Source organism: Equus asinus, chromosome X (assembly GCF_041296235.1).
Source record: "Equus asinus isolate D_3611 breed Donkey chromosome X, EquAss-T2T_v2, whole genome shotgun sequence".
Classification (NCBI taxonomy): domain Eukaryota; kingdom Metazoa; phylum Chordata; class Mammalia; order Perissodactyla; family Equidae; genus Equus; species Equus asinus.
In genome coordinates, this window is record NC_091820.1 from 6,524,087 (window position 1) to 6,539,033 (window position 14,947).

Consider the following 14,947-nt stretch of genomic DNA (forward strand, 5'->3'; position numbering starts at 1 on the left):
CCAATTGGTAGGGGTGGGGTGCTGGTGGCGGTGGAGGCCAGGCCAGCCCAGGAAGAGAAGCATCCTGCCTAGGGATGCCCATCTTCCAAGATGGCGCCTTACACAACACCTTGGCACGTGGCAGAGCTCCAGCAGCCATGATCTAAGAGGAAGTGCTCAAGCAGGCCTTGCTTACGTAGTCTGTGGGCATCTCCCTGGTCCACAGTGAATGAATGGCAGATCCAGAAAGTATCCTAGCAATCATTTCATCCAGTGTCCTCATTGCATAAAGAAGGAAACCTGGAAAAGTGATGTTTCTGCTAATTTCTGGTCTTCTGTCTAGATTCAAAGTGTCTGCGGGTCTGCTGCTCTCACATCTGGTTCTCCCATCAGCTCTTTGAGGTACTTTTTATCCCCACACCATAGAAAAGGAAATGGAGGCCCATCCATGTGAAGTGACCTGGCCCACGCACTCACTCGTTCGTGGTGGAACGACGACAGAACCCAGTGCTCCTGACTGCTCCTGAGCTTTTCTCTACCCAACCCTCTCACTTGCCTTCATGAAATCAGATTGGCCAGAAATCAAGAAGAAAGTCTTACAAACAAATGGAATGACACACTGTTGATTTAGAGCGCACACATAAATCCATCCAAAGAAATGTGACTAATGTAAATTTAAGCAGATAGGAGGACTCCTTTCAACAGTGATAGGGCACGTTACAGCAAGTGTTTCCAAAGATACCTACTTTTCAGTCATGGTTTACTGTCATCTCCAATAGAGGACCCAGGTATTAATCAAGGATGTTCAAACTCATGGTAGCCCTCAAAAGCTTTATCCTGCTTAGTCATCATTTTCCTTCAGTGGGGGAAATTTGTTCTAGCATTTAGCTTTCAGCTCTCTTCTTTGCCGAAGACTCAGACTCCCACGCCCTCAGTTCATCTTCCCTGCTCCATCCCCTTCTTTCAGCAAGCCTTAACTGAATGTTGTCATCAACATGTTCTAGAAATGGAGTCTACATTGAAGAGAGATAAGAAATTTATGCAACCAAGCCATATACTCAACATTTAAACACCTGGATACAGAAAGAAATCAAGGACATATTCAAGCCTTGGGTTAGGATTGAGTTTGTACCCTATATTTTTGCAAATTGCCTGCGCTTATATCTGTGGCTGCTGCTAATCAGAGCCTCTAGAGGTCCAGGTGGAAATGGAGTTGGCATCCACCTAGAGAATTTAAGAATTTTGATTCCTATGCTTGTAGGTCTTAGGATATAGGGTAAAAAGATGAATCCTGGAATCACATAGTCTATAGAGTTGAAATTCTAAGTCAGCCTCTCATTGCACATAGGAGTCTTGGACAGGTTATCTAATTTCTGCAAGATTTGCCCTCCTCGTGTCTAAAACAAGAACAGCACCAACTCTGAACACCTGCTGTGAAGGAGGAGCTAGTGGACACAGAGCTTCCAGGCTTGGTTAAAGGAGGTAGTGTGGTCGGAATCTGCTCTGCTTCATGGACCTTCAGTAGCAATTCTATGGCCCTGTGTTGCTTGAGGGACTGAATGAATGAGTGAGTGAAATATACTGCTGTAAACTGAATGTTTGTGTCCCCCCAAAATTCATATATCGAAACCTAATCTGCAGTGTGAGGGAATTTGGAGGTGGGGCCTTTGCGAGGTGATTAGGCAGAGGGCAGAGTCTTCATGAATGGGATTAGGGCCCTGATAAAAGAGACCCCAGAGAGCTCCCTCACCCCTTCTGCCATGTGAAGACCCAAGAAAAAGATGGCCATCTCTGGACCAGGCAGCAGGCCCTCAGCAGACATCAGTTCAGCCGGCACCTTGATTTTGGACTTCCCAGCCTCCAGAGCTGTGAGAAAGAAATGTATGTTGCCTGCGGTTCTCAGTCTGTGGTATTTCGTTATAGCAGCCCGAACGAACGAAGACATATTCCAAAAGCTTGACTTCTCTGCCACAGTCGCTTCATCGGTCACTGAGACTTATTTGTCAGAAGCGCTCATCAGCAGTTAATGCTGTGCTCTCACCGTAGCACTCAGTAGTCATTTCTAGGTGGAGTGTCATGGTGGGCTAAGAGTGGTGGCCCACTGCCTGAGTTGGATCTCGGCCCCAGCCCTGTGAGCAGAGTGCTGGGGTCTGTCAGTTACCCTCACGGGATCTCGGGACCTGATCTGTAAAGGGGAAAGGAGCAATGAGGGATTGAGTGCAGAGGGTTTCCAGGAGGCCTACATGAATTCGTGCAAGTTCTTGGAGCACTGCCTGGCCAAGAGTAGGCACTGTGTAAGGGCTGGCTGTTTTCATTGTTACTGCAGTGGACGTGGTCCTGCGCTCGACTTTTTAAAGATACCAGGAGGATCAGAAGTGGCCCTCGCAATCCAGTGTTCTCTCCCATCAGCTGGTCAGGACACAAATGGAAGAGAAGGCAGGGGCCGGCTGAGTCAGGTCTGCAGCCATGAACAGTTATGAATTCTTAGGAGAGAGAGACTACTATGGCCAGAATATATAGGGAAGATTCCGGGAGATGGGGAGTGAGGCCAAGAATCCACTTGGGCCTTCTCCATCCATTGACCCGGGATTTTCCTAGCCTACACCTTGCTGGAAACTTGAGTGGTAACAGCGTGGAGATAAGACTGTGTAGTGTGGCAGAGACCCAGGGAACAAGGTCATTGGTTAACACGGGGGTGGGTTGTTCTGTTTTGGTAGGAGTGGGTGGGGGAAAGGAGAGTGGAGAGAGAAAACAAGTTAGAAGGAAAAGGTAAGGCCGATTAGAAAGGACCTTTGCTTCCGTGCTCCAGAGAGCAGGAGCGGAGGAGCCACGTGGGAGAGAGCCTCTGCGGGGCTCTCCTGTGCAGTCTAATTTGGGTAGCTACATGGCTATGTGCAACTGATTGTCAACTTAATAGCAGCTACCATATTACTCTATGAAGTAAACAACATATTTTATATATTCTTCGTAATCGGGCAGTGAGGAATGAACAGGGGATGGATTGAGGAGGAGAGAGAAAAGGGAAGGAGAATGCAGACACAGAAATCTCCTTTCGTGGAGGAACATTCCCATCTGGTGAGCGTTTCGTTTATTGCAAAGTCTGGTTATATTTTGATAAGAAGAGGTGGAAATGCCAATGCTGTTGCATCTGCTGGGAGCCGGGGCCCATTGGTTGTCCCCATTTGGCTGATGAAGGTGGTGTTCTGGGAACGGGAGTGTGGGAGGCAGTGTGCAGGCTGCAGAGGCGGGGCACAGGGAGCCCCCGGCGAGCCCCAGGCAGCCCACCAGTATGCAGGGCGAGGGAGCTGGGAAGGTGCTCATGGGAGACACACCCTAGGAGCGAGATTCCCGGCATCCCTGCAAGTGAAGGAGCTGACAGAGAGTAGAAGGGAAACTCTGCCAAGCTGGTCATGCCAAGAAAGGTCGGAAGAGTTCAGCCTTGTGGAATAACCAGATTCTACACCTGCAAACCGGCGTTGCCGTAGGCGGTGGGCAGAACATCCTAGCAAGGGGGTTACAGTGTTCACTCAGAAGTCCTGCTTCCTTCTCCTTTGCCTGATCAGTGGAAAATATAAACAGGGAGAGAGTTCAGAGGTATGCACTGGGAATGCCTTTGGCCCCACCCCACCTCTAGCCAGGGAGCCGAGCATGGGGGTCCGTATCACTCACACAGGTCCCCAGAGCCCCCGTTGGCCTCCACTCCCCAAGGATTCCAAGCTCCTGGGCACCCTCGGCCGCCCTGGACCAAGCAAGGTGATGATAAACCACCAAACTGGGTACTCCTTTGCATAAAACACCTGCAGCGGCCTGGGACCCCAGCAGTAAGATGCCCCTTACTCTCCTTGAGGAAGGGCTGGTGCAGGTTCCCAGTTGCCCTCGGACCCCCATGTGGACCCCCAGTGCCTCCTTCCCTGCCTGTCCCGTTGCCTTCTTGAAAGAGGCCTTGTTTCCACTCGCAGTAGTCATCCTTCATCCACACCCTACCTGTGAGTCCCTTCAAATCCAAGCTTTCCATTATCAGTAGCTGCCTATGGAGGCAATCAGTGAGGAATGTTGGGGGCTGCAGGGGAGAAGCCAGCATCTCTTAGCCTGGGGAAATTCCCAGTGTTTCGCTAAAACGATTGTGGGCCCCACCGATCGGTCCAGAATAGCCTCTTTTTCTTTGGACATTTGGTTGTGAGATTCATTTGTCCCCATGTACTGGGAGTGCTTGGGGCCCGGCACTTGCCGACCCCAATCTTCTTGGGTTGAAAAGGTGCCCTGTGTGCGCTGCAGCTGGGCTGGGGACGCAGAGAGACCTAAGCATTGAGCTTCTGGAGAGTGGTGCGAAGCCAGGGAGACGGCCTAGAGTCAGATTTCTGTAACAGAAACATTTACCCAGTGCACACTCTGTCCTCTCTTTTGCTTTTAATAATGCTAAAACGGCTCTACCCTTTAAGCTGTGTTTCTGTCCTATACAAACAGAGCTCTTCCTCAGTCTGCATCCCTGCCCTTTCCTGCCCACTTCACCCCACATCAGAAGCCGGCTGTCCCGCAGCGATGTCCGCCCCTGCTAGTTAAGCGCGTTTGAAATCGGTGGTGCCACCTTTCAGGGTCAGTGGCTGCGCCTTCTGCTCTTCCGTTCAGGTCTCACGGAGCCCTGGCTTCCCTCTCCTGCTGCAGGTTTCTCCCACTCGGCATTCACGTTCGGTATCGAGAGCCACATCAGCCAGTCCAACATCAATGGGACGCTAGTGCCGCCAGCTGCCCTCATCTCCATCCTGCAGAAGGGCCTGCAGTATGTGGAGGCTGAGATCAGCATCAACGAGGTACGTGCACCCCCAGGGCCCCCCAAGCCAGCAGCCCCCAGGAAACATGGCATAGCTTGGGCAACACGCGCAGATCTAATGCGCAGTTCCCTAAGGTCTTTGACAGCAAGTTGCAGCGTTTATTTTTTCACTTTGTGTTAATATTTATTCAACTAGGGGATGGTGCTGATGTCGATACACACGGAGCAAGCTTTCGATGCCCCGTGCACGTCTCTGTTTTCCATAGACATATGCAGAATTGCTGGCGGTTGACTGATCATCACAGTATCACAATATGTTGCCAAATGTGAAAGACGCAGCAGTTTTCAGCTGCTTTGTACTTCAGAGCGGGTGTTCGCCTTGCACATGTACAGAAAGTGCTCCCCTTGATTTCTCTGAGCAGGTCGGTGAAAGAGGGACCCCGTGACACATTGAAGTAGCATCTGTATTTCTTGTGACCCCTACAAAGGGCACAACCAGAGAATCAAGGAAAGAGAGATGGCGACTGTTGTGTTCAAGAGGATTTCAAGTCGTGATCTTATTATTCAGCTCATTGTAGAGCTGGTGTGGGGAGAGTGGAACAATAATTATAAGTTAAAATCACACCAATTTTTAAAATGGGTTGTTTTGGTTTGAAACAGCTCCCCAACGCTCCCTCCTGTTTTGCTCTTGGGATTCTCCTGTGAAGATGCCCAGGGCTCCGCGTCATCTGTGCGACCTTTCTCTCAGAGATCCTCCGAGTCCCTGATGTTTACTCCGCACTTTCAAGCTCCTTCTTTGGCCCTCCTTTCTCCCACCTTGATCCAGGCACGCTGTTCTGCCCATATTCCCCGCATTCCATCAGGATCCCTCTCGCACAGCTGAGGCCATCAAATGCCCATGCGTGCCCTCTGTACCACCCAATTTCCAAGGGTAGCCAGCTCCTCAAAAGACCCGTTCCACAGGTCACCCCACCCTCGGGCCCCTCTCCCTGAATCCTTCCAGGGTTTCCTCCATCAGGTCCTCCTTTGACTTGATCTCGTCCTTACAAACCTGTCTTATTCATAGCATTTAACTCTGTGCTCTTTCTTCTCTGACATTGGTCATCTCCTCTTTCCTCGTCTTATACCGGGTGCCCAGGGCTCTTCCACAGGTTCCTTGAGGCCCCATCTGGTCTCTTTTTCCAACCACAAAGTGTGGGGATAGGAGTACAGGCCTCCGGAGGCCCCACCAGCCCTCGGATGGTGTGATGCTGTGATTTGACTTCCCTGCCCTTCTCCCCGCCACCCCCCTCCCAGGAATGCAAATTCCATTATGTCTAGAGGAGAATGAAGGTCCTTTCCTCGGTCACTTAGGTTTCAGGTCGTTAAAAGTGAGACAGCATGCTCCCAGAGTTCAGGCTAGGAGGTGTTGTTATTACTCTGGTCACTTACTACTTTGTGCAAAGTGATCATCCTTTTGGGACATGAATATGTGAAGAAGGAAAGTGACAGGGAAGTGTGCTCACCAGTCAGTCAACATTGGCCACTCCACAGCCAGACCCAGGGGTACAGTGGCTGATGAGCTACATGTTTTGCATTGTTTTATGTTGTTTCCTTATTTTCTAATACTGTCACCAGAAGTCCGCTCGAGGGGTGGATCGTGAGATGCTCTCCTGCTGAAACTCAGGTCTTCCAGTTCTTCCTATTTCTGAAGTAATTCAAGTTCACAACACACAGAAACGTGTTTGCACTTGCAAAAGACAATCCGGAGGCACTGAGTTTCATGTGATTTTAATATTTGGAGCACTTGCTAAGGAAAAAACTTTGTCCTGTATTTTTAAGGGGGTATGGAAATTTTTTTCATTGGTGATGGAAACCAGAGAATCAAAAGAAAGTTCAAAAAATGTGAATCAGAACTAAATGATAATGAGCTTTGTGTGACTCTAATATTTGGAGCACTTTCTAAGGAAAGAACTTTTCTCCTGTATTTTTAAGAGGGTATGGAAATTTTTCCATCGTAAATGGAAACCAGAGAATCAAAGGAAGTTCAGAAAACATGAATCAGAAGTAAACAATGCTGTTGTCGGTATATCATGGCTATATTTAGTCTATGCCCTGAACCCAAAAAGTCATTTCAAATGGCAGCAAATGCGTATTTGATTGAATCAGATGGACAGATGTCCTAGGAATGAAATCCTGATTGGTGCAGGAGTCTCTAATTTGGGCTTGAGGCTTCCGAAGAGCTGCCTCTCCCACACGAAAGGTAGTTATTCTCAGAGACTTCCCACGCTTGTCCCAGCATCTGGGCAGGCTTCTCAACCTTGGCGCTGTTGACATTTGGGGTCCCATGTTTTTTTGTTGGGGGGGCCACCTGTGGTGCACTGTAGGATGTTGAGCAGCATCCCTGGTCTCTACCCACTAGGTGCCAGCAACACCTCCCCAATTGTGACAACCAAAAATGTCTCCAGACATTGCCAAAGTCCATGAGGGGGCACAGTCTTCCCCCCCCACAATGAGAACCACTGTATCATCAGGGATGGCACTTTTTGTCATGAAATCAAGTAGAAAGGTTCAGAGGTGCCTAATGCCCCCATTCAGTTTTGTGTTTAGCAAATATTGGGTCTCCCCCTGAGGGCGACCATTGCTCTCAGGTCCTCCAAGGATGCTCACCCTGGCCTGCCCCCCATCCCCACCCTGCCCACCTGCCCCGGCCCACTGTGGATCCCATCACATTGCTCTGGGTGCCCGGTCCATGCCAGCTCCCTCCGCGGCCCCACACTCCTGGGCCTGCACTTCTGCTCCACTGTCCTGCACCTGTCTTGCCTGCAGCGCAGAGGGCCAATGCCCAGAGATGCCGTGTGGCGGGAGCTGACAGCTGTCCCCTTGGCTTTCTCCCCAGGATGGCACGGTCTTTGACGGCCGCCCCATAGAGTCCCTGTCCCTGATCGACGCTGTGATGCCTGACGTGGTGCAGACACGGCAGCAGGCCTTCCGAGAGAAGCTTGCTCAGCAGCAGGCCAGTGCGGCAGCAGCGGCGGCGGCAGCAGCCACGACAGCTACAGCAGCCACTGCGACCCCAGCAGCTGTTTCCCAGCAGAATCCACCAAAGAATGGAGAGGCCACGGTGAATGGGGAAGAGAATGGAGCCCACGCAATAAGTAAGTGCGGGCTCCGGCGTTTGCAGGCTTGAGCTTCTGGTAGTTTCTCTCTTGCGTCTGAATGTGGGCCAGTCCAGAGGACTCCTTCAGGGTCTGCCTGCTGTCGTGTCTTATGAGCTGCTTTCTAACGCTGGCTTACTGTTCGGCCCAAGGGCTGCACGCTCCAGGTTTTCATCAGAGTCCTTAGATGTGACATTCTTTATTCACACATCCTCAATTGTAGGCAGTCCTCCTCCTTTGCGAACATTTCATATGACAAGGGAAGGACCACGTCATTACTGTCCAACAGAAAAAGGTCTCATTGGCGGAGGCCCCTGATCCCATCGGCCAGCCTTCTGTGTTGAGGCTGTTCAGCCAAATTCTGGTCTAATGGTTGAGCTCATGGGCTCCCTCACTGAGAGGGCACCAGGCCCCCCAGACAGCAGGTGTCATCTTCCTGGGTCTTTGCCAAACCCTGGAAGGTTAGTCCCTGTTAGGTATTTGCCCAAGAGTATGTGCACGTGAGTCAGAGAGCCCAGACTTTTACCCGAGAACGTGACTCCACTTTGACGTGCTGCTTATAAACTCAGAGACTGCTCCAGGGTCTAAGTTCAAAACATACTCGTGTGTGTGCACATGCATGTGTGCATGTGAAGGTGTGCATATGTGTTATGCATACGTGTGCACGTCATTGTGCTCATATACGTGTGAGTATGTGCGAGTGAATGTGCATACATGTGTGCATATGAGTGTGTCCATACAAGTGCATGTGAGGGTGTGCATGTGAGTGTGCGAATGAACGTGTGCATGTGAGTGTGTGCGAGTGAATGTGCATGTGCATACATGTGTATGTGAGTATGCAAGTGAATGTGTGCAGGTGAATGCATACATGTGCATGTGAGTGGGTACGAGTGAATGTGCATGTGCATACATGTGTATGCAAGTATGCAAGTGAATGTGTGTGTGCATGTGAGTAGAGTCAGTGTGTACGTACGTGTGTGTGTGCACGTGTATCATGCACATGTGTGCCTTCTCCTTTCTTTAAACATTGTTTTTCTCTGAACAGCCGTGCTGCCCTAGCAGTCTGGGAGAGTGGAGATGGCCGTGGTAGTGATGCCTCACCCTGTGGGCCCAGTCTCCATGGCTTCCTCGTGTGCAGCTGGCCGGCCACCTGGCCACCTCAGATGAGGCTGCAGCTCGCACCCAAGCCGCAGGGCAGGCTGTCATCCACAGGCACAGCGAACGAACTCTTCAAGTCTCTCCGGCTAGTTTTCAGATCTAGCACTGAGAGGAAAGCCCATCCGGGCTGTAGTGCAGGTTCCGTTACAGTAGGGTGACTTAATGGCCATCTGTCTAGTGTGAAATGAAAAGACGTCCCCGGCAGGCTCCCTAATCAGTAGTAACAAGGTCCAGAATGATGGGGTGGGGAAAGAAGAAGAAGAAAATATGTGGTTTCTACCCATAGGTCATTTAGTGGCTGTCCACTCACGTGCAGTACAACCCTCAAGTTTTCACAACTAAGATGGAAAGAAATGTAATTGTTTTCTTAGTCTTCCATCACAGAAACTAATTTGTAATTGGTGAACTTTGAGCAATCTGTATGTCTGCCAAGAGAGAAATTTTGCAGAATTTTAAATGGCACCGATTTCTTTTAAATCTTAAGAAACTCTAATGGAGTGTGGCTGCATAGAGACGAGTGTGCAACATACAGCCTGCAGGCAACTCGCAGACAGAGGGCCTTCAATTCATTAGTACCTGTGGGTTCCTTTTTGCCTGAGGGCTTGCCGCCCCCCTCCCTGGCACACCTTCCTCTGCTTTCCGACTTTTGCTTTCTCCCTGAAGCCTGGTGCGGGTTCTGCACTTTATTCCCATCTTTCTGCAAGGCAGGCCGCGGCCATACCGGAGTGTGTGCGGTTACATTTCATTCTGACCCTCAAGAATCTTTTTCCTCCTGCCACTTTGGGGAAGAACAGCCACTTTCCAGAATGGTTCCCTTGAAGATGGCATTTAGCATGGCTTGTCTCCACTGTCATCAAGCATACCCAAGAACCCAGAATCAGGATCCCACAGTTCATCCAGGGTGGGCTCATTCAGTTAGAAAGGCTGGCAGTTCTGCTTGGTTTGAGAAGTCTGACACAAAGGTGACTGCAGTAAGAAAAGAGCATTTGAGTCCTAAGAACATGAGGGTGTTTGAAGGCAGGGGGTGGAGGATGTTGGGTATACTGGTGGGAGCTTCAAGATGAAGAGGTGACACCTCAGAAGGGTGCTCCCCAGTAATTAATGACTTGTCCCATTGGAGAACAAAAATCGTCTGCTGGCTCTTGTCATCTCTCTCCAGTCTTGTTCTGGTTGTTGCTAGACCTTAGCCTGGCCCTACTTATGAAGAATAGATAACAGTTTTTATTCCTCTATCAAATTTGGAGACTGTTGAAACAAAGCAACATATTATATTTACTGAATTGCACAAAAGCTATGATTTAGTTATAATCATCAGAGGTAATATTACTTAGTGCATAAGAAGAAGGTATTTCTAAAACGTCCCCTGAGAATGAATTTCTTTTGTATTGATCAGCTGTGGGTTTTTACTGTTTCCCATGACAGATAATCACTCAAAACCAATGGAAATAGATGGGGACGTTGAGATTCCACCCAACAAAGCCACAGTCCTCCGGGGCCATGAGTCCGAGGTGTTCATTTGTGCCTGGAACCCCGTCAGTGATCTCCTAGCGTCTGGGTAAGGATGGCAGCTGGGTGTGCTCCAGAGTCTGGGGTTCCAAGATGCTCGCTCTTCTCTGGAATTCTGCCTCATGGGACACGCGCTTCCCTCTGACCTTGTTTGTGGTGTCTTTCCAGTGTGTGCAGCACGAGGCCTGGGGTGTGTGCCCCACTCCTCCTTAGACTATGGGAACAAGAAGTCCTTGTTCCGAGCCTTTTCTCAGTGGGATGGGGAGCAATGCCAAGACATTTAAAATGACTAATGCAAAGATCGAGAGGAGAAAAACGCAGTGAGCGAGGGGTATTAAAAAGATGGAAGGCCACAGGCCACAGATGGCTGACCTAGCCAGACAGCAAGTAGTGACGAGCTTCAGTTCCCCTTGAAGCGAATGTTGAACGACTCCATGTTTTCATCCTACAGATCCGGAGATTCGACTGCAAGGATATGGAACCTTAATGAAAACAGCAATGGGGGCTCCACCCAGCTCGTGTTGAGGCACTGTATACGAGAAGGGGGACACGATGTCCCAAGTAATAAAGACGTGACCTCGCTGGACTGGAACGTAAGCATCTGCCGCCTCCCAGATGTTAAATCTGTAACATCTGCCAGGCGTCACGGCGAGGGCTGCGTGTTGGAGCGTGTGCGAGCACAAGGACGCAAAGGGTCCCGTTTGCCAGCCGCCCCGGGGGCTAGTGTCATGGGGGCTCTCTGTTTCTGAGAGTTCCTAACGAGGCTGCATTGGGCAGACAGCTAGCTGGGTGTTCACTAGTCATTCCGCATATGTCTGTAAGATGAGTCGGATGGTTTTATCGGGGCAGCTAGGCCAAGGGGAGCCCCAAGATGGTTGTGCTGGGAGATGTGATGAGCAGCCAAGGACAGATGACCTTCCCCCTTGATACTCCAGCAGCCGGTGTTCTGTGCATTTATACGGGGGACACACACAGGGCTTTATAACTTCTTCTGACTTTCTCTTGTTCTTGATAGTGTTTCTGGACATCCTGTCATTTCCTCACAGACTCTACTCTTCTCTATGTGCAAACACATTTTTAAAAGCTTACTTAAGTCTCCAAAAGTCTCCTTATAACTTGTCACATGGGATTTTTTTTTTAAGATTTTATTTTTCCTTTTCTCCCAAAGCCTCCCGGTACATAGTTGTGCATTTTTAGTTGTGGGTCCTTCCAGCTGTGGCATGCGGGACGCTGCCTCAGCGTGGCTCAATGAGCAGTGCCATGTCCGCGCCCAGGACTCGAACCGGCAAAACCCTGGGCTGCCAAAGCAGAGTGCACAAACTTAACCACTCGGCCACGTGGCCTGCCCCTGTCACATGGGATTTTTAATTATGTCATCAGGTGTGAGTGGTTACATTGTATTTTCCTTGCTCCCTCACCTCCTTGGTTGCAACTCCTATGTTTTAATTTAGGAACAGTGTGAGCTAAAGTTAGTGTCTTACCTGGGAACTTATTAGTGACTTAAGAATATCTTCGATTTTTCAGTCCTGCCCTCCTAAGCTGTTTTTGTTGGTCTGTGTTTCTGGCCCACAGAGTGATGGCACACTGCTGGCCACAGGTTCATATGATGGTTTTGCAAGAATATGGACGGAAGATGGTAAGTCCTGCCTCCCTCGGGTTGGGGTTGGAGAAGAGGTGCTTCAGCGTGTAGTCTTCGAGTGAACAGACTATGACTTTGAAGTCAATGACAAACAAGTTTACTGTTTTTTGTATGTTTTTTACATAACAGGTAACCTGGCCAGCACCTTAGGCCAACATAAAGGCCCCATCTTTGCCTTGAAATGGAACAAAAAGGGGAATTACATCTTGAGTGCTGGTGTAGACAAAGTGAGTAGTAGCTTAAAATACATCTCTTTGATCTAGAGATGCTGATTTATTTTTAATCTCTAGATAACATCGTGGTTTCTTTGAATTCTAAGACTTTCTGCTTCCCCTTAAGAAATCAAAAGAACTTGTTTAGATTTTGTTTATTTTCTTGGTTTTGATCTTACTGTTAATTTATAACACATCATCTTTTAATATATTAAACTGTTGCACAGACTTTGTGCATAGCTTCCCGCATTTGTTCTAAGGCACATAAGTTCAATGACAGGAAGAAGAGATTTCCAAACTGCGTTTGCTAACACTCAAAGAGGCAAGCTGGTGTGGGGTGTGCTGTGCATACACTTGCACCCACTGAGCGATTTTAGAAGCACAGACTGTTTTCCTCACCAGCCTTCTGTTTTCCTCCTTTGGTGGATTGTTACTTCCCATTGTAGACTGCAGATTTCTCTGAGAGCAGTAGAATAGACACACATACAAGAGTGCCTGCTCCCAACAGCCTGCGGGGCAGATGCCAAGTTTACAGGCTTTGTCCCTGGCCGGGGCTACCAGGCGGAGGTGATGGCACTAAATGCGAGTGGCTGCGAACACCCGGGTGCATCTAGCAGCCGTCACCAGGGGAGGGAGCACAGGACCAAGAGTAGGGAGGTGCAGGCGGCGCCCCGGCTCTGGGTCTGATGAATCCAGCCCGTCTCAGCCTCTCTGGGTTTCCTCAGTTGTTGGGTGACAACAATAACTTGGAATGAACGGTGTGCCATTCCTGAGACTCAGTAGGAATTCCAAGTCATTGCTTTGGAAAAGAAGTATTAGCAAGAAATGAATAAGAAGTGGGGCGGGGAGCACGTTTTCACATCAGTTTGTGTTTCTACAACTAGAAACTGTGTCTGAATACTGTACTTTGCTTTGGTCTCTAAAAGCTTCACCTTTTCATCATGGCTTCAGGATAATTTGAAACACTTAGTAAGTTGCTGCTTTCTATTCATTCATGTTCTAAAAATTAATATAAAATAATAGACAGACCTGTAAACATTGGCACGCTCTTGGAGAAATCATAGTTGCATTTGGCGAACTGCAGCCCACGGGCCAGATCTGGCTATCACTTGTTCTTCTTGAGGCACACCTACACGCGTTTGTGTAGAATTGTCCATAACTGCTTTCACACGACAACAACAGAAGTGACTCAGAGACTGAAGGGCCCTCGAAGCCTAAAGTATTTACTATCTGGCCTTGACAAGTTTGGTGACCCCCGCACTAGAGGAGAGCCCTCTAGGTGAATGCATCATTCATTCTTGATCTTTCTCTGTTCTAAGCCAATAAACCCTTCATTCAAACTCGTTAGCCTAATGTCTAATATTGAAAAAGCTGAGCTACTGTGGTTGACACACTAAATGTTCTCACAGAAACACCACCAAATTTTCCCTGAGATGTTCTGGTTCAGATATTGCGCACACACAGTACTTTGTCGTGTCAGCAATACAGCTGATTGAATTATTAAAATGATTTGTGCAAATGATCACTAACCTTTAAGAAGCACTTTACCTACCACATGTGTTGGCCCATTCGATGCTCCCAAGATGGGAGGCAGGCCCTGGTGGGGTGGATCTCGTTTCACAGGGGGCTTTGCTCATCTACTCGGGACACACTGGCCTAGACTGGAGGTGGAGTTGGAACTCAGGCCTTGGGTCACTAGTCATTACTGTCCTTTGACTTTCACAGAATTCTAAAGAGTTCTTTGCATCCTCACCTCCTTATTCCAGGGGCTATTTTTTATATTTATTTCTGATTTTCTAGCTGTTTATCCTTTTTGACTCTACCAGATGATGAGCTGTGTGGTCAGTGAAAATGCACTTGTGAAATTCTCTTAGTCCTTGGGTCATACACTATCTGCCATTATTAGTCAGCCATGGCGGGAATAATAGTAATGTTCTTGAAAGTAATACCCAGGGAGGAAATGTAATTTACACGATTGCTGGCCTTGACTATCCGTGCATGCTTAACCCAAAGTGGCTAAAGTATCTTTCAGATTGTTAAAAGCTTTTGTGTAATCTATGTTTTCTTTTGTCCCGTGTATAGTTAATGTAAACATTAACAAACAAAACATGATACAATTACTGATGTAGTATCTGAAATTCTATCAGAATTGTGAAAGAGTTTATATATTCTCTGCAGTACCAGATTTGTTTGTGAGTGGCTAAATTAAGAAAAGAGTTACAGTCCACCAAACAAACAAGTGTTAACTGGCCTAGAGCTGACCCCAAACTTCGAGAACCAAGTTTCAAAGATACTGACAGCTCTGAGTATTTCCTCTGAAAATTTCTGCCATCAACACAGCACTGTGACCAGTTCTTCTTAAAGCAAAATCTTTATCGTCATTGACAGGGAGGTGGATAGGTTCCAGTTAAGTTGAAAATTTCAGTTGATTAAGACTCAATTCCGATGGTGTTCGTTGAGCTGCCTCTGGCTGCCTCCCTGGGTGTCTTCCCAACATCAGTAAGCTCATAAGAATTCATGATTTACTTTGTTTTCCAGGGCAGAGGTC

The 14,947-nt window shown here is 48.5% G+C and overlaps 1 protein-coding gene across 7 annotated transcripts in view; it reads left to right on the forward strand.

The window, feature by feature from the left end:
- The window catches only part of TBL1X (transducin beta like 1 X-linked), a 210,339-nt gene that overhangs the window by 179,268 nt on the left and 16,124 nt on the right, over positions 1–14,947 (forward strand). For 4 of the 7 annotated variants that reach the window (XM_014828024.3, XM_014828023.3, XM_044768169.2 and 1 more), the window contains 6 exons: positions 4,642–4,787; positions 7,626–7,884; positions 10,465–10,597; positions 11,000–11,141; positions 12,121–12,184; positions 12,317–12,414. In XM_014828024.3, the coding sequence (XP_014683510.1) occupies positions 4,642–4,787; positions 7,626–7,884; positions 10,465–10,597; positions 11,000–11,141; positions 12,121–12,184; positions 12,317–12,414 (842 nt within the window). Of the gene's footprint in view, positions 1–4,605; positions 4,788–7,625; positions 7,885–10,464; positions 10,598–10,999; positions 11,142–12,120; positions 12,185–12,316; positions 12,415–14,947 lie in introns of all 7 variants that reach the window. The other 3 variants (XM_044768167.2, XM_044768166.2, XM_070501975.1) reach the window with 1 other exon arrangement.